The sequence below is a fragment of the Danio rerio genome, chromosome 17, assembly GCF_052040795.2.
Source record: "Danio rerio strain M-AB ecotype USA chromosome 17, GRCz13ab, whole genome shotgun sequence".
Taxonomy (NCBI): domain Eukaryota; kingdom Metazoa; phylum Chordata; class Actinopteri; order Cypriniformes; family Danionidae; genus Danio; species Danio rerio.
Genome location: NC_141037.1, coordinates 44,242,641 through 44,263,744, shown reverse-complemented (window position 1 = coordinate 44,263,744; position 21,104 = coordinate 44,242,641). Strand labels below are relative to the sequence as shown.

Below are 21,104 nucleotides of genomic sequence, written 5' to 3'. Positions count from 1 at the left end.
CAAACCAACATGATATATATATATATATATATATATATATATATATATATATATATATATATATATATATATATATATATATATATATATATATATATATATATATATATATGGATGATTACAGATTTCCAACATTGTTCAAAACATCTTCTTTTGTGTTCAACAAAACTCAAACTGGTTCTGAACAAGCTAAGGGTGAGTAAAAGAAAATTATTAAATGGAAATTATTCCAATAATATAGCTCTCTTTAAATTCTCTTTGATTGCTTTCTAAAGTATATAGAAATGTACAAATTTTAAATGTACTTTGCTTTATCACAACTTGTTTACCTTTATATAATATATGTATGTTACATCATTTACAGATGAAGATTACTCAAATGTTTCCTAATCAGACTGTTATCCCACAGACCACATCCCTTTAAAGACTGAAGCCTGCAGTATGAAGCAACACACTCATGCCCACAGCCCAACATACTGCACTCTTCCCAAAAACACAACCACATTATAAAACTTTCTGTGTCCAACTGTGTGTGCATTTAGTTTTGACTAGTCTATTTTCTGTGCCCTGTGTGTCATCTGACATTGATATTCTAAGGAGATCAGTCTTAAAAACAATACATTTACAAAAATAACGCTCATACATACACAGCACAATTCACATTTACAAAATCCAACTTGTAAATTCAAAACAATTCAAAGTACACAAATCCAATTCGTAAATTCAAAACAATTTATCAAAAATATTTCCCCAAATGATTAGGATGTGTACATTTCTGAATTGTGTTAAATTTACGAATTGTGTTTGCGTATTTATGAATCGTGTTTTGAATTAACAAATTGGATTTACTTGTTAATGAATTGTGTTTTGATTTTACGAACTGTATTTGCACATTTATGAACTGTGTTTTGAATTTACAAACTGGATTTGCATATTAATGAATTGCGTTTTGAATTTCCGAATTGAATTTGCATATTTATGAATTGTGTTTTAAATTCACAAACTGAATTTGCGTATTTCTAAAATGTGTTTGAATTTATGAATTGGATTTGCGCATTTAAGACTTGTGTTTTGAATTAGAAAATCAGATTTGCACATTTCTGAATTGTGTTTTGAATTTAGGGATATGCGTATTTATAAATTGTGTCCTACATTTATGAACTGTGTTTTGAACTTACAAATTGGATTTGCGTATTTATGAATTGTGTCGTGAATTTACGAACTGTGATTTGAATTTATGAACTGGATTTGCGTATTTATTAATTGTGATTTGAATTTATGAACTGGATTTGCGCATTTATTAATTGTGTTTTGAATTTACTAACTGGATTTGGCCATTAATGAATTGTGTTTTGAATTTACGAACTGGATTTGGCCATTTATTAATTGTGTTTTGAATTTATGAACTGGATTTGGCCATTTATGAATTGTGTTCTGAATTTACAAATTAGATTTGCACATTTATAAATTGTGTTTTTAATTCATGAATTGGATTTGCACATTTCTGTGTTATGAATTTACGAACTGTTTTGAATTTAGCAATTGGATTTGCGCATTTATGAATTGTGTTTTGAATTTACCAATTGATTTTGAACATTTATGAATTGTGTTTTGAATTTACGAATTGGAATTGCGCATTTATGAATTGTGTTTTGATTTTATAAACTGGATTGGCGCATTTATTAATTGTGTTTTGAATTTATGAATTGGATTAGGAATTGAATTGGAATAGGATTTTAGTATTTCTAATTGGAAATCTAATTCAATTGGATTATGAATTTACAAATTGGATTTGTGCCTTTATGAATTGTTTTAAATTGACGAATTGGACTTGCGCAATCATGAATTGTGTAAATGTGAATTGTGAAGCCCAAAAATTATTATTTGTGTTTTAAAGAGTTCACCCAAAACGGATCATTCTTTCATCTGTCAACATTTACCCACTAGTTACAAACCTGTTAGACATCATTTGACTTTCCAAAAAAGATATTTCGAAAAAAGCCAGAAACCTGTTACCACTGAATTCCATTGGTTTTTCCTACAATACAAGTCAATGGTTACTGTTTTTCGCCTCTTTCAAAATATCAAAATATCTTCTTCTGTGTTTGGTTCATAAAGGTTTGGAAGGAGAGTAAACATTGAGCACATTTTCATTTGTGGGTGAAATATCCATTTAACAGCAGATAGCACACTGCTGTAAGAAAACTCCCTGTAGCAAGGTATAAAAATGTCAGCTAAGTAAATCAGTGCCGATAACGAAAAAATTGCACATAAATAATTGCCATTTTGTTCAATTATTTAAAAAAATTGTATTAAAACAGCTAACTTGAAGTGGAGTTATATGAAGTATCTGCTATTATATTTTATTATGTTTAATTAAATAAAAAAATCATCAATTGTATATTTGTTAATTTAAAGGGATAGTTCACCCAAAAATGCTAATTGTCATTATTTACTTACCCTTTACTTGTATTAAATCTTTAGGAGCTTCTTTCTTGTGTTGAACAAAATTAAGATATTTTGAAGAAATAGTAGTTAGTAGTTAATAGTGAGTAGTTATTAGTAGTAGCTGTTGTTTAGTAGAAGTAGTTAAGTTGTTTTTTCTACTACGGAAGTCATTGTTTTTCATCTTTCTTCAAAATATCTTCTTTTGAGTTCAACAGAAGAAAGAAACTTATGAAGGTTTGAAATTACTGAGTAGTGATTAAATTGTCATTTTGGGTGAACTATCCCTTTAATGAGATCAAATGATGATTTTTTTTTTTGTAAATGTACGTGTGATGCAGGACTGGTACCCAGCTGTTCTTGCGTCCAGCATAGATCTCCATATTACGTCCATAGTTTGGGTCTTCGAGCAGGCTGTCGTATTCAAAGAGCAGACGGGAACTGTCTCGCAGCCGCTGGCACTGGTACTGATGGTACTGCTGCAGCATCTCCTTCACCAGCAGCAGGAGACACTCCGGTTTACCCGAGTCCCATGAAACCAAGTTCTGCCAGAGAAGGAAAAAAAGAAAGAAAAAGAGTGGGAGTCAGCTATTTATCTCATAAAATAAGAGAAAAAAAAAGTTGACGGGGGAAAACAGAAACATCTAATATGAATTTCAACCCACTTGTATAAAAAAAAACACATATATGCTACACAAACCGACCAAGTGAATATTAATTCCTCGAAAGAAAATGGTTAAAAATAGCAATACAAAACCCCCTTTATTTAAATTTGTTAATAAAATATAATTGTTGCATAATGATTATTTAAAAATATCAGAAATGAACTAATATTCGGTTATAGGGCCTTCCCTATAAAAGAACTAAGTGGCCCCCACAACCTGCTAGTGGTGTGAGCTGCTTCCTTGCTGAAATCGTTTTTATTTGCATTTTACAATTATCTTCATCGATTGGTAGTGATGCATTCGCACGATGAAGGGCCTGGGAGCTTGATTAGGTTTCGGCGGGGGTGCCGAACGATGAGCTCTATCCACCTCTGGTTTTCTGGTAAAGTTTTGCTCTCCAAAAACTTTGAGTAACATAGTTTCAATAAATGCAGACGGATGTGTGCTCTTGGTGCCTTCGGGAATGGCAATCACACGTATGTTGTTCCTCCTGGATCTGTTCTCCAAGTCATCCAGTTTGGCCTTCAATTTTTCATTTTCTTTCAACAGCACTGAGCACGTAGATTCCAGGGCAGTAACGTGGCCAGCAATGTCGGAAAGGGTTTCTTAAACATCCTCCAGTTTCTGTTCTTGCTCTAATAGTGCTTTTTGTACCGTGGAGATAGATGATTTAGGCTCAGCAAGGATTTTCACTCTGAGCGCGGCTACCTCAGATCTAATACCGCCGAGGAGTTCTCTGATATCTCCCTGGTCCGACATGGCGCCGTCACCACTCTACGTGTTGCTTACTTCCTCGGTAATATCAGCTGATTTTTTTAGAATTATTTCTCGACATGTTGTTTACTAAGGATCGAAAATGGGATTTTCAAGTCACGTCACTCAATAAGTGCAAATAAGTCGTTCAATACTAATAAATCTACTGGAGTTTGTAGTGGCTGTTTCCCAAATTGCACTAGAGTGTCGCCTCCTGGTGAATCTATGCTCTTTGCTTTCACTTAAAAGAAAAAAATAAAATAAAATCACAATTTTATTTAAGTTTAAATTGTTTACATTTGAAGGTCATGTGATCAACAGGAAGCTTGCAGGATCTGATTTCTCATATGGGTTCTGTGTTCTCTTGGTTCGAGTTTGTTCTTCCAAGGTAACCAGCAACACCGACAGGTCGCCACAAGAACGCGAATCCATGAACAGACACAGCCGCCATGGACTTTGCTTCAATGCCTGCCCCATTTAAAAACTTGATTTATTTTGGTAATTGGACCACAAAAATAAAAAGAAACGTTATTCTTCAGGCGAAAAGCTGAGGGAAAAAATGATCACGAGAAGAGACGAGCACAAAATCATTTTTAGTAGGGGTGTCAAAATAATTGTTTCTACAGTGCACCGCGATGCAGATGGAGACAATTTGATATCGGTTCAGTAATAATCATAACCGGTTATTACGTACTGATGTCATTTATCTCCTATGTGCGATGTCGCAGTAGAATGGTGGACAATTATACACAGTTTAGCTGCTTGTGAGTTTTCTGGAAAGTTTTTCATTAACACTGAGGAAGGCACAGCACATAAGCTGCTATTTCACTACTAGGGAGAAATGCTGTAAAACTCCATCTTACCTCTCTCTCTCTCTCTTTCTCTCTCTCTCTTTCTCTCTCTCTATCTCTCTCTCTCTCTCTATCTCTATCTCTCTATCTCTCCCTGGACATTTGACCCGCTGGTGTGTTTGTGAGGTAACTTTTCCTTTCCTCTTGGCTGTTAAAGCGATACTTGTGGATCCAGACATGAGCGTGCCTGAGTTGCGAGATTTGTCCACTCTATTACGGATTACCTGTGATAATCGCGTATTATGCGCATATAGACTGTAACCACAGCTGTCCTTCCCGCGTTACTCATCGGTGAAAAGCGCTTTCATTTCTAAAGCCAATTACAGCCCTTTCTGGTGAGCGTGTGAAAAAAATAACCAATCATTGGGGTGTAAGACCTCCTTTGACAGCGCTTAAAAAGCAAGCGGGATCATATTTACATTCGTTTATTTGCTATGAATGCTCATGTTATTCTGTTCATGTATTGGAGTTTTGTTTGATACATACAAAATGTGTTTTCTTTAAACATGTCAAATTAAAGGTACAGTTCATATATTTTACTGCCTCTATTAAAGGACAAAATTGTATTATAAATAGCACGTACTTATAAATATATATTTTTTGATTTTAATAAAAAAAAATTTTTGTGATAAAAAAATCCTATTACATATGGAAAGCATACATATCGTTGATGCACAGAGATATTAAATTGAACCGAATCGATGGCATGATAATTGTAACTGAACCAGTGTAGGTTCACACCCCTAATTTTTAGCATCGTTGCTAAAAAGTGCTAATGATGATGTTAAAGACCTCATCTAATAGGTAATTGCAGATTAATAAACGCCGACTACTTATATGAAATATTGAACTTTTTTATATTTAACCTGTTTTCTTCATCTAAAATGCATTTTACTGAAATACAATACTGAATTGTCTTTCACTGATATATTTCGCACACTGGTAATATTTTTCCTGAGACATATTTATAACAGTTATGTCTTAGTTGAATTACTCAGTTTAATATAAGCAGCCCTGGGCCCTGCATTTCAAATGTAAGGAGCAGGGAAGGAGACTAAAAGGAGTAATAAAGTATTTTATTATTATTTATTTTAATATTTTTCTTGTTTATTTTTTTTTGCCTATTGATTTTATTATTTATGGATCAATCTTTGCATTGATATTAATCTTTTTTTTTGTTGAGTTTTTGAAGAACAAAGAATGTAAATTTTATTAACTCAGTAATGCATTTAAAAAATTTTGTTCAGTGTCATTTCATTGCAGGGTTTTGCTTTTGGAATTTATAAAAACAAACAAACAAAAAAAAAATCAACCTAGAAACTTTTATATTATCAAAATGAAATAAATAAAATAAATATATATTTTAATACTCCAGAGAGATACAAAGTAGGAATCACTAGTCCCTTTATTAAGATTATTTAATTCCTCGTTTTTGAAGCTGGCAGTTGACAAAAACAGAGCTGTTTTAAAATGTCCAAATCATTCAGACGGTTAAGTAAAAGCAATAAAATCATAGTGGGCCGGTTTGCAATGGCAATACTCCACTATTTAGAGCAAGGTAGGGCCCCAAAACAATTCTGCTTAGGGCCCCAAAATGTACAGGGCCAGCCCTGCTATTAGGGTGCACACTTAAACATATATCACAAACTACTTAAACAATTATCCAAAGTCATTTTTTATGCATCACTCTGCAGTCTTCACAAACAAGCTAATAAAATAATTTAAACTCTAAATAATCTTCCATGTTAATTTATTTGACAAGTAACTTTGTATTGTAGGATACAACATTTTCAACATTCAAGTAATGAAGTCACATTACGTCTTATTTCTTTATTTCTTGAATAAAATCAGTTTTCAATAAAAAATAAATAAATAACCAATTTTAACCAAATTTAACCAAGGTCAGTAAAACGCCTCCTTAAGAAATATTTACTGTATATTTTTGATTGTCTACACAACAGACCAGTTATAAAATAACTTGACTAATTATTCCAACTTTCCTAGGGTGCTTTTACATCTGTAGTTTGCTTTATTTGGCCCAGACCAAGGGCAATAAATGATACATTGTAGCATTTTCTGCCGTCTTTGGTTTGTTTTCACACCACGATTGAACCAGATGAAAAGAACCAAAATGCAGTCATCTGACAAAATGCACATCACTCATCATTAGCCAGATGTTGTTGAACATAGTTCCTAAACTGCTTATCGATTGGTCAGAATTCATGTGCGGGGAAATGCCAATGGAACTCCCGCAAGTAAACAAACCGGCAGACACAAAATCTTCCTTTTTACTATGGAGGGACGACTGCGCTGACTTGATGTCTCCCTGCTCAGAGTATACTATATAGTTTGCATACATCACTTTAAACCATGGGAATCTAAGCCACTAAAAAAGAGAATCACTGTACTAGATAAGACAGACCTTGAGTCTACGCCATATGTTTAATACATGCAAGGATCAATGGTTTGGTAGGAAAGCAAGATTTTAGAAAGGTTCAGATGGTAACCAAGCACAAGCTATTTCCAGCATCTCTCTTGCTGCAAATACTCTGCTATTAGGGAAAGAAGTGAGCTGAGTGGGTGTATGCCCATTGCAGAGTTTGCATTGCTGTGTTCTTGCGGGCTGCGTGAGTGGGAAAAAAAAGGCCTGCATGCCAACACGGTCTACTTGCCTTTCCTCGTATCCTCCTACAGGCTGACCTCATTTGCATAGGTGATCCCAATTTGCATGAGCTTCCCTGACTGGAGCAGTGTACAGGTATGCAAATCCAGAGCGATGGGGGTAAAAACCAAATTGCCACCTTTTCACAAAGTGTTCCACCATTCTTTTCACTGGCCTAATTCTACCCAACAGCCAGTTCTGTCTCCGAGGCTCAATTGCTCACTTGTGCATGATAGATATGCAAGATAAAATTAAGTCTTAGTGACACTGACTGAACATAAAATGCAAAATACAAATTTTTGTAAACAACAACTGCATGTATATCACATTTAAGGGTGAATTCTGGGTATATCTAAGTATAGTCCAATGATAAAAGTTTAGCATGTTAAATGGTCATACCGTAATCCTCGAACACCACTGTTACCTCAATCTTATGCAAATTCTGTGAGTGTAAAACCCCAATGGAAAACAGGTTTATCAGAAGACAATACAGACTGTTGCGTTGCTCACAGGGCTATTCATTAGCATGCCCTCAGGATTTGCATGCACTTTAGGTCACGTTTTACGTCAGCTGGACTTGCATGAGCATCCACATCATCAGGAGTTCAGCAGCCAAAACACTAATGCTGTCCTTGTATGATGATTTTCTTAGTCAACCAATAATCATTTCTTCTTCTTCTTCTTTGGCCTTAGTCCCGTATGGTTGCGGGGTCGGCTCTTTGGAACAAGCCATTTTAGACTTGTCCATATGATAACAACTTTTTTTTAAACATTCCGGGCAGCCTGTCATCTGGGCCTGTCACCCTCATACACTTTGGACAATTTAGCCTACCCAATTCATGTCTTTGGACTGTGGTGGAAACCGAAGCACCCAGAGGAAACCCACGCAAACGCAGGGAGAACATGCAAACTCCTCAAAAATGCCAACCAAGCCGAGGTTCGAACCAGCGACGAAGCGATCTTCTAGCTACAACACTACCTACTGCGCCACTGCTACGCCTCAACCAATATTATCATACCAATTATCAACCAAAAATCGTTTATTGAATTCTTTAATCAACTAAACTTAAGTTAATTAGACTTAGTTAAGCAAATATGGGGGAAATGGTTTGAGTTAAGGGCTGAGAAAGCATATCATTTGTAATTTTCTTTTTACGTTTCAATATTAATTTTAATAGTAAATTGACATTAAGTACTTGGTCACGCATAAAACGGCAACAAAAAAAAAAGATATGATTATGAATGTGTCAATGGGAAAATGGCATGGAGCTTTGGTAAATATTCATAATTTATTAATAAAATAAATTTTTAACAATTAGACCAATTACAACTTGTGAACTTGCTAAGAACAAAACCAAGCATCTGGCAGAGAAAATAAAACAAATAAATATATCATTAAATACAACTTTGATAAACTATAGACCTATGGGGAAAGTCACATGAAAACAATGTAAATAAAATAGTGTAAATAGTCGTCCCTTATAGCTATTACATATTTGTCAAATATAAGTCGAATATGTAATATAAGTAAAATGTAACAAATAAATAAACTATTTTTACTATTATACACTAGAATACAGTTATAACTAAAAGCAACAATAGTTTGTCTACACGTTTCACAATGCGATACGACGGCGTGATGGAATGATGCCAGACTTTCGATTTCCGTCCTAACATTTTATATTAGGAGGTGGATTTGCTAATCGTTCATTGAAGTCATTAATCAACTCAAATTTAATTAATAAGACTTAGCTAAGCATATATGGGGGAACTGGTTTGAGCTGAGAAAGGATATCATTGATTTTTTTTTTTATGTTTTTTTATATAACTTTTTTTTCTACATTTCAACATTAATTTCAATAGTAAATTGACATTAAGTACTTGCTCATGCATAAAAAGCCAACAAAAAAAGATATGATTAAGAATGCGTCAATGGGAAAATAGCAAGGAACTTTGTTAAATATGTATAATTTATTAATAAAATAAAAAGTTAACAATTAGACCAATTACAACTTGTGAACTTGCTAAAAACAAAGCCATGCATCGGGCAGAGAAAATAAAACAAATAAATATATCATTAAATAAAACTTTGATAAACTATAGACCTATGGGGAAAGTCACATGAAAACAATGTAAATAAAATAGTGAAAATAGTCGTCCCTTATAGCTATTACATATTTGTCAAATATGAGTCAAATACATAAATAAATAAACTATTTTACCTATTATAAACTAGAATAAAATTATAACTGAAAGCAACACAAGTTTGTCTACACGTTTCACAATGCGATCCGATGGAGTGATGAAATGACTTTCGATTTCCTTCCAACATTTTATATTAGGAGGTGGATTTGCCAGATCTGCTTAATGAAATCTCACTGAGGGCTTCCACATGTCCACCAAAGTATTTTATGCACTGCAGAAACTAGAGCACTAAAAATTCTTAGCTGAGAGCATTTCTGCAATTGTCAAAGCTTTTAAAATGAGAAAATCTCTCAGCGGAGAGCATGAAAACACATGCATTCACCTTGCACATTTGCAGCGCACACACAGTTTATTTGTTGTGTATTCTTTTTTCCCATGACTATCTGACCAACCAGAACTTAGCTGACCAAGCATGTCCTGATCGATTTTTGATTAGTTGACTGCTAGGGGCAGCCTATGGAGCCAGATCAGTCTTAAAAATAATACATTTACAATTCACAATTCACATTTACAAAATTTAATTTGTAGATTTTTGAACATATTCATAAACATGCAAATCGAATTAATAAATTCAAAACCCAAATTGTAAATTCAAAACACAATTCAGAAATTTGCAAATCGAATTCATAAATATAAAACACAAGTCATAAATGTGCAAATCCAATTTGTAAATTCTAAACAAAATTCAAAAATGTGCAAATCCAGCAAATAAATTCAAAATACAAAGTATAAATGTGCAACTTATATGTCTTATATGTTGCACACAGGATCAGTAACATGCATGCCCCAGGGAGCAATTGATTGGTGAGAGTATACCAGTGAGATTACAACAATCATAATTTTCCTCCCTTATTTTTAAGTTTATATTAAATTTACTATGAATGTGGCACTTTTATTTTGAAAATAGGGCCACACCAGATTTTTCTGTGTTGCTATGCAATGACTCCACAAGCCATTAGTTCACATGCGCATCAAGATGCAAAATGCTGGATATACAGATTAAAAATAGGTATAAGGTCTGTTTAGTAGTATCTTTTTGTTAATTTCTCAAGTATAGTGACAGTTGACTGCTATGTTTGTAATACGACAACAAACACATGTAGACTGCTAAGTATTGTATTTAATGCATGTTTAAGCATCAAAACAGCCCTCAGCTCTCACTGTCATTATTTTAAAGCGAAAGAATGGCAATATACTTCATTGAACGTCATCTGTTAATGTAGGTTGATATTAATTATAGGCTGTGTTTATATTTACATTATAGCTTCAAAATACATCATAATACATTTCTGTTGTCGAGTTTAAATATAATGAAGACTATGTTTCTTCCACAACACAACTCGGGTGCAAAATAGGTTTCTCTAGTGGTTTATATTAGATAGCTCACTCACTCCAAGCAAAAAAATAAACCTCTCTAATATTCACGACCATTCCAAATATGGTCAATTAAGGCCTTCTGATTTTAAGTGTATTTTATGGGGTAATAAATTTAACAGATGAAACCATTTCTGAAAAATGTTATGCAGTATATACAGTACAATTTAACATACTAAATCAATGCGGTTTAAACGTGCCATGTTGCAATGGCATGTTTAAAGAATGGCTCTTTATCAAGGGTTCAAAATTAGACAAGTATTTCTGTCATCACTAAAGGTAGACTGCATTTAAATGAATTTTACACAGCTGTGTTTGAATGTGTAGCAAAGGCTGCATTTAAATGATTTTGTCACACGCTGTCTTGGATTTTTTAATGATGACAATACAATTTTGTCCTGATTTTCATCGCTCCCGTGAATCACTCAATTTATGAGCCTGACTGAGTCACGTAGGAGCAGAAGAGAGGAGAGGGGACAGAGCATGCCGTCTGTCCACTGAGGCACACATTACGCAACTTATTAACAGCACAATCCACAGCATACAGCTGAGCTTGTTACATTTCTTGGATCAAATCAAATTGTCTTCTTGCAGTTGATGGAAAAAGGGGGGAAATGGAAAGGCACAATAAGAGATGATGAAAGAGGGTTCGTGTCCTTCAGATTATTTAAATGTGTCTTTCAAAACAGCTAAATAATTTGAAACTTTTCCTGAATCCCCTTTTTTTATCTGTCATTAGCAATAGTTAAAGATTAATGGGGTTTCATTAGTGAAAAAAGCAATAATAAAATAAATATAATAAACATAAAAGAAAATTAATAAATTTAATAAAAAATTAATGTAGTAAAATAAATACAAGTGTCCTCTTACAGTCGATATGAAATCTAAATATTATAAATAATAAAATTGAAACTGATCATTAGATTACACAAACAGTGAACTTTCTTTTTTTTCAGCATGCTTGAAAACCTACAGTTGTGTTGAAAATGTTACCCAAAAATCTATTTAGTCAACTTGAAATATGTTTATTTCTAGGGCACTCAGTTTTCTTTTCAAACAAATCCACATTTCAATGAATATCAATGGACATCAATCCACAATTTCAATGGATTTCAGTATTCTGTGATTTAATCGGAAGGCTGAGTGAATAATTCATGTCACTATCTATGGTTGTATTCCACGATAACTAAATAAAATTTTTACATAAAACATTTGTTAATAAAGCAAGCACTTTTCCTTGTGAAGCCAATACAGAAGTAACTGAAACTGCAATTCATCAATATTCTGCTAATCCTGGCTCCATAATAGAGCAGGTTTCTAATGAGCCCACTGTTAAAATGGCCAACTTTACAGCAGAAAAAATGGCGTAAACAGCCTGCTACAAAGCACGATTTTGTTTTCGCATTACCCTTCATGACAACTGCAAAACTGCCTGCATTACTATGGACGTAACCACTTAAGTGACAGCTAGGTCTCGATGGTCGCAGTCACCTCAGCTGATTCCGGCTGATTAGCTGCTGAACTTACCATATACATCATATTTTTGTTTTGTTTTATGTGGCTTTACACTGTCAATTGCTTTTTGGAATAATTTCTTACAATTATCAGATACTATAGCATGCTGTGTGCACTTAATTGAGCTCACAAACCATTCAAGTGGCCTCCATTCCCCAGGTGAGTGAAATAATATACTTATACTATCTCTTTAAATGTTTTTGTTTCATTTAAGATCATTTATCATTCATATTTTCTTTAAACCCATAATGCAGGTTTATACAAAGCATATGAGATTTTGCTAAAACCTCTAATTTAAAATCTTTACACTAAAGTGTAGACAAAACATCAGATCTTGAAGCCAGTGTGATGCTTTAGGTGGATTTAAAGATTTTCAGTGCAATAAAATTTGTCTGCGAGCCAGTAAAGATGCAAAGGCAATGATATTTTGTTGTCTTTAAGTCAGACTCAGTTTATCAGGGGGAATGCCAAACAACGCAAAACTCTGCACATGGCTTAATCTGTACTTCAGACACTTTAGACAATATATCGAATTTGGTTGACCAGTAATGAGTAAGCTTAGGGCACATTCACTAGGTTAAAAGAGGTTATCCATGATCTACTTCTGTAAATGTATTCGATGTAACACTTTAAATTTACATTTAAATACTAAACTCAGTCGAGCCCAAGAAGTGCTACCGTTCACTCTGCTTAGGGCATTGCTCCAAGATTACTCTGAAAATCCTAGTCCTAGTTCTTTTTCTCACCTAATTTATATCTTGTCTGTACCTACTTTTTTTTCAAAGACATAAAAATAGTATTGTTCTAAAAATAAAACCTTGTATGATATAACTTTCTAACCATGTCTTGCTTGATTAGATGAACAGCCATTTCCATCTTTGTAAGAATGACCTGAACACATTTCAGTTCACTATTACAGAAATGGATCAGGGGGTCATGAGAAAATCAACCTTTCAACATACAAGGAGTGGTTTCTGGATAATCTCTTTAGACTTTAGTAATGGATGACATCACTGGCCAGCATCACTCCCCTCATTAGGGAGTAAAATGTGTGAAACCGCTATTAGACAGCCATTATTCATTATAATCATAATACAGGGTGGATTTGGGTGCATAACAAATGTGTTGATTACCATGTGAAATTTAATCCATTTTAGATTTAGAAGGTCTAAATTAATTTATAGATTATGTTTATATTTGTGTCCTTCACAATAATAAGTTAACTTAATAAATTTAAGTAGATTGAACATAAAACAATTAAGTTGCAACTAAGTCTCAATCTCAAGAATTTTGTTATTTCAGCTCAGTTTGAACAAACAGCATTTTTTTCAGTTTGATTTATACCCATAATATACATGTAAGCTATTTTTTCAGTATCTAGTGCTGTAAATTCTACACTAAATGCACAATTTCAAGTGAGGTACTGGCTAGAAAGCATGGCCCGGTTCGGTCCCCTTTTATGGCCATTTTCACTATCAAAAGGTACCAAAAAACAAACCATATCGTACCACTTTTTATGTAAAGGGTACCAAGCACAATAAAAGGGTACCAAAAGGCGGAGCTAGACGCACAGCTGAATGCTATTGGTTTACAGAGAAACGTCACTTGTGCATACACACAGCCAAAAAAAATAAATAAAAAACGTAATTTTTAAATACACAGCCGAGACATTACATTGTAGTAGTATATGCATATAATTATGAGCTATGGTTGACCCGAGCTTACACAAACCTTGTTGTCATCTTGATGTACAGTCACAAAGCCAAGAAGAACAAAACCTGCCATGTCCTGTTTTGGTTTTAATAGGTCATCTAAAAAAGCGAGCAGTTTCATTTTATGAGCAGTTTCATTTCGCGTTCGCTTATGTGCGCATCTATATTTGTAATAATGAACTTCTTGAGCTGATAATAATAATGAGCACTTGATTATTGAAGCACTTCTGGCATCCAATGTTTTCAGAAATGGACAAACGCGAGAGTGAGTCGCAACAAAACAAAAACAAAAAAAAAGCCAAAAAAAAAACAAAGGAGCAAATGATTCTTTCAGCAACCAAAAACACAAACAAACTGCCATGTTTAACTATTATCATCACCTTTTGGACTATTATGAACTTGAAATGACAGATTTGCTTTCTAACAAGAGGTTACATGAGCTGGTGAAGATTAAAAATACAGATGACAGGTTTGCACTGACTTTGGGCTATATGTTGCGTGTTGTTTTTGAACCCAAATAAGGACTAAATGTATGCTGTGTGTAGTTTTTTTTTTTTCTGTAACTGGTAACATATCGGAGACTGTAAGGTGACCAGTAGCGTATCGTACCTTATCACTCGTGTGTGTGTGTGTGTGTGTGTGGGGGGGGGGTATTTTAATTTAGTAGGTTGTTGTCAAGTTTGTGTGTGAAATGACACCTACTGTATATCACAAATGCACGCAACAACAAACTAAAAAAACTCACTGCAACAGAAAAAGATGTTTATTTCCCACTCCTGCTGTAGTAACTGAATCTTGTGGATCCTACTGTGACAGGTAGTGGTGTTCGTGCTTGGTCCATACCCTCAGAAAACACAATGCTTAGAATTCTACTAGTGGAGCAGCATGGTGCTAACAATGTCCAGTCTGGGATTTGCAACACACGGAGTAACTCACAATAAAGTGAAATCTCATACAGAGTAATTTTGCTTTAATGTGACTCGGTAGAGACTCGTCTTTAAATAGTTAGTTTTCTCAAAAATGATATCTAGATTAATAAAAGTTCATGTTGTTTCAAAATCCCTGAGACCTTGGTTTGTCTTTGTCTTATTTATTATATTGTAGGCAAAATCCGAGAGCTCCCTTATCCTCCATAGGCCCCAAGATTCTTGGCTAATTCAGAAAAAATAACAAAAGCATCCTCAAATGAGACCACATGCCTTCAGTGATTCAATCAGAATAATGGATGCATTTGAATGATATCAAAACAAAAATAATGATCTGTTTTAAGAATGTTTTAAATAATTTTTTAGACTTTGGATTATTGCTGTCTACGGAGGATAAGGGAGCTCTCACATTTTATCTAAATACCATAATCTGTACTCTGAGGATGAAAAAAAGGACTCTATGGCAATAATAACATAATTAATTTAAATATTTTAAATAATTTATCTAAACCTTTAAGGCGATTGAAAACCTGAAAGGACATATTTGCTTAAATATTTAACATTCAGTTTAAAGATTAAAACAATAATACAACAATCAATACATATATGGTAACACTTTATAATAACTACACACTATAAATCATTTATTAAGCATTAGCATCTAGTGAATTCATTATTTATTAAGTATTGACTACAATAATAAACGTTAGTAAGCAGTTTACAACTGCAGCTACAAATGCTCTATTCTTGACTCATAACCACATTTATAATGTGCTTAATAATTGAACTTTCACACTTTGCGACTGGTTGATTTTTCATTGCTAAAAGAAGTATTGCATTATTTACAAACCATTTGTATTTAAGAGTAGTTGGAGGTTTTTAAGATCATTCAGAATGAGTTAGTAAATAATTAATAAAATAATGAAATTAACATTTATATATCTTATTATTTTTTCCAGAGATGGGTTGTGGCTGGAATGGCATCTGCTGTGTAAAAATGTGCTGGATGGGTTGGCGGTTCATTCCGCTGTGGTGACACCGGCTTAATAAAGGAACTAAGCTGACAAAAAAATGGATGAATGAATGAATATCTTATTATTCATGCATCTAGTAATGGTTACTATGTATGTTAATAAATGCTTTATTAACTCAACTTCATATAGTTTTGTGACGTAATCTAAAGTGAAGTCTATGTATGCTTCATTAATCCCTTATAAATGACAATTAAAGTCTCAGTATCAAATGAACAATACATCAATGCAATCTTATCTAAACAGTTAAATTACTGTCAAGTTTAAACATTGCTGAATAACAGGAATGTCAAAATGCTACAAAAAATTGGATTAAAAAAACAATATAATAATTTAACAATATAATAGGATGCAATATTTAAACTGTACAGTCATTTTATTTTAGATAAGGTTGCAAAGATTTGTTTTTTTATTTAATACAGTTTCATTTATGTATCTTTAAATGAACAGAAATGAATAAAGTCATTTATTTCTTTTTTTTTTTCCTGTTTAGAATTTAACTGAGCCTTTACTTGTCATTTATGAGAGATGTATAAAGCATTATTAGTCCTCAAATTAGATTTAATTAAAAAACTGGATGAAGTTGAGTTAATAAAGCATTTATTAACATACAAATTAACTATTAGTTTACGCCTGAATAATAACATGAATGCTTATTTAAATAGTTTATTAATCATTTACTAACTCATTCTGAATCATCTTAAAAAACAATACTTAATTTAGTAATGAAAAATAAATCATTAACAAAGTATGAAAGTACAATTATTAAGCACATTCAGATGTTGTTTTAAGTCAAGAATAGAGCATTTGTAGCTGCAGTTATGAACGGCTTACTAGCGTTTTAATTCTTAACAAAGAATAATATCATTAATGCCAATGCTTAATAAATGATTCATAGCGTGTAGTTATTATGAAGTGTTACCAAAAACAATTCTAGCAACATTTTAGCTTATAGCTTTACTACATCTTCATCCAGGGCCGGAGTGGGACTCTTTTTTAGCCCTGGAGTTTCAAGCCTTAGACCGGCCCACCTCAGTTCACCACTGACACTTCTTAAAATAAGGTCATTTCCAATTCAGTTTCTAATTACACTATCAGGTCTTTTTTTTTTTTTTTGAGAAAACAGCTGTTTTAGAACTACAGATGTTCAACAACCCTTACAGTATTATATGTCTTAACAATAAAAATGAAAAAAAAAATCTTCGTAGACGGGGACCGCACTCTGGTTGGCCGCGTCGTAACCTAACGTGCTAACCACTGTACCACAACAGCTATTCAATAGAGGGTGGCTCATCTAGTTATATCATCATTAACCTGCAGGCTGCATCTTGCTCACGGGGCTACGAGAAAATAGGTAAAAAGAGCAGAGCTGCGGTAAAAAAAAATAAATTAGAAGGCTGTGGTCAAGTAAATAAATAAATTATATTTAAAAAGTGTGACTGCTGAGAGTAATAGATTGTGGAGCTAGGGACACCGGCCCTCGTGGCCAAAAAACGGACCGGCCCACCGGGAATTCTCCCGATCCTCCCGATTAGCCAATCCGGGCCTGTCTTCATCCCTACTAAAGGTGTCAATATGGCTAAAAAACACATCAGTATTTACTATAAATGACTAAAGTATATTTTTATGTGAGTGTCTGACAACTGAAAATAGATCATGGCAGCAGATATCGCAGCCTCTCTTACTATTTACCTTGCACTTTTACCCATTTGCCTAACATTTGCTACAACTCTAATGCCTAACTGTTAAATTGTTAAAATGACTATAATTAAATTAAACAAATCTTAAGATTCAAATATTTTATATTCTTTAAAAGAGTACTTGCTTTGTGATTCTGGCATTAAACTGTATAAAGAGTGGCATAAAAATAGTCTTAAAAAGTCAATAATATTGTTTATCGCAATACATTTTGATGCAATATATTGTACAACAAAAAAGAAATATTGTGACAGGCCTAGCATCTTCGAAGGTCTGAAGATTGGGAAAACATCTACAAGACTGGAGGCATGATACAACAATCTGTTTCCAAAATCCAACAACCCTTTGCTTATAAAGGAAACCTGAATGACATTGCAAAAGTATCATGTCAGTTCAACCACTCATTCGAATGCTTTTTGCAAATACTCAGTTGAAAAAAATGACCCAGAAAACAAACATCTGAGGCATTTAGCAGCTAAATTCCTGCCAGAAATGGTATGAGCCAGCTGATGATGACATAACCGCAGTGTTTCACACACATAAGCAGTCTCCATTAGCCTCTTATCAGTCATTGCTCTATTTTAAGATCTATCTGTTGCGATACCAGAAGGGCCAAAAGTCACAGCTATTTGGATGCCACGTCAATGGAAAAAGCAGGAGCAGAACTTGGAATGCTTAGAAAAGATGAAAACGAGGTCTTGTCTACCAGTCTGACCTCTGTCTGTCTAGTCCACTCATCTGTACGTCTTTCTGTAGATCAATCTAGGCAAGGAGAAAGATGTCATTGTGTTGGAGAGAGGGAAGGGCTCATCCTTTCTGCCGGCAGAGGAAGCTGTGGCAGGGGCAGGACGCTTACACAGCAATGACCTCATCGTCCTGGGCTGTCTACGGTTACCAGAAACAACAGCATTCCCGTAATGAGTGGGCGATGGAAAACAAGTTGGATATTGTTTAGGTTTGTTTTAGGATGAAGCAATGAACAGCCTGAGGAGAGTTAGGAAAAAGAAGAAGAATATGCTGTGTCAGAGGAAATGTGTTTGGATTTACACAGAGACTCTGAAGAGTCTTTGTCACTTTGCACTTTTCCAGACAATGTACAATCAAGTTGGTCACAAAATGGCGGATAATAAAACAAAAGTCCAATGCAGGTAACAGTGATGCAATATTGACACACTTTCTGAGTCACTCCCGAGTCCTGTCTGCCTGGAAATCAAGTCCTACGCAATGACAAGACAAAGCATTCTTTTAATCATACACAAGAAATTTGTAATATCTCATCTTTACGCAAGGTACATGAAAACTGACCTCATGGAAAGGTTATTATAATTCAGCAATAGTTTTAAACCCGCTGTGATTTCCTGCTTAGTTTAAATTAGTTTTGTTAGTATTATTACTTAGTTTTAATTTAGTTTTTATTTAACTAAACAAAATTAGTTCAGAAACTCAAAACCACATGAGTTGATGACAGAATTTCTATTTTTGGGTGAATGATTATGTATATGGGTGAACTATTAACTATTATTTAATATTATTAATTAATATTATCATTAATATTAATTAATAAAGTATTTAGGTAAACATGCCCAGTTTACATTTTTCACAAAACTTGTTTTATGTTTATATGGAAAATATGTTTCTGTATATATAATGTATATGTAGTCATGAGCTTGACTGAAAAGCACATCTACAGACACTTTCATAAACGGTCATGGGTCAGACTTTCCACCACAGAATGAGTGCTTATTAATTCTTAAAATGATTCTTATTTTTCTGAATTGTTCTTAGTTTTAGTTTTTCATTTATTGTACATTTTTATTTTATTTTAGTTAACTAAAATATATTTTTTTAAATAATAGTCTGAATTTTAGTTTTCATTTACTTAAATAACCTTGCCTTGTGGTATTAAATCCAACAATGAGACAATGAAAAGCATTTAAATAAGTGAATTTAAATAACAGATAGAAAAACTGCAAGATTTATTTGAGGGTTTTTATGTAAAAGCTTTATGTATTAAGGGACAATTCCCCCAAAATGTAAATTTTGCCATCATTTTTCAACTTTTGTTCCAAACCTCTTTGCATTTCCGTCTCCTTTTGAACACAAGACATTTTATTTACAGTGTGCTAGATATTATTGTCGAGCAAGTTATTGTCCTAGATCTTTAAGACAATTCTATGACTAATACTGTAATTGTCCAACAATTCAAAATCATTTTATGAGGGATTTGAGTGTGTTTTAAACCAGTGGTTCTCAACCTTACTTTGGGATCCACTTCTTTCTACGATCAATTTTTGGAGGCCCATCTCTCTGACATTTGCTCTAAAATGTTTGTATAAAATGCTCATTTAAACCTTTATTTATTGACAAATATTATATTATATTATATTATATTATATTATATTATATTATATTATATTATATTATATTATATTATATTATATTACATTATATTTAGTATATTATATGTAGTATATTATATTATATTATATTATATTATATTATATTATATTATATTATATTATATTATATCATAATATATTATATATATTCTAATATTTTCTATTATCAGCATTTTATAAAATATATATTTTATTTAAATTTAATTATATATAAAACTAGAACTATATTATATATAGTTTTATTATAATTTTTTTTTAAACAAAGACAGATTAAAAAAGGTCAACAGGAAGATCGCAAAAGACCAGCTTCTGCATTAAACTAGACTGACATAAATTATGATTATTCCCTATTAAATATATACTATTCAAAAATGTACAGACAAATGTAAAGTACAGTAAAACACCCTAAATCTGTTAAAACACATTAGCACATATAATCCGTAAACTCCACCCATTAAAATAACGGCTTGGTCTTTATACTGTAAAAATTATGACCATATTTAATTATTGATTGTTGGCCACAAATATCGTTATTGTGATAATAATACGATTAATTGTGCAGCCCTAGCTGATTGGTTATGTGTCATGCCCCATCCCTGAACACACACACCCCAAAGAAAGAGAGATCCTATGGCTATTAGAGACACAGCTAGCATTTAAACTACTTTAGTGTTCTTAATGATAGTAACACACATTTTATTGTCAGTAACGGCAATGGCGTAGTAACATGGAAACAGTAATTCAATTGAGTACTCGTTACTGAAAAAAGTAATGCCATTATTTAAAGTGCGGTTATTCCCACCACTGCTAAAAAGATACCTTAGCATCTCCTCCTTGAGAACCACTAGCGCATAGCAAATACGGTAAA

The 21,104-nt window shown here is 33.2% G+C and overlaps 1 protein-coding gene across 3 annotated transcripts in view; it reads right to left on the bottom strand.

The window, feature by feature from the left end:
- Nucleotides 1-21,104, bottom strand: part of babam2 (BRISC and BRCA1 A complex member 2) — a 182,460-nt gene that overhangs the window by 102,646 nt on the left and 58,710 nt on the right. For all 3 annotated transcript variants that reach the window (XR_015512552.1, XM_087289001.1, NM_001017777.1), the window contains 1 exon segment: nucleotides 2,796-2,990. Coding sequence is in view for 2 of the 3 variants with exons in the window: in XM_087289001.1 (XP_087145127.1) it covers nucleotides 2,796-2,990 (195 nt within the window). In the remaining variant the exon portion in view is untranslated.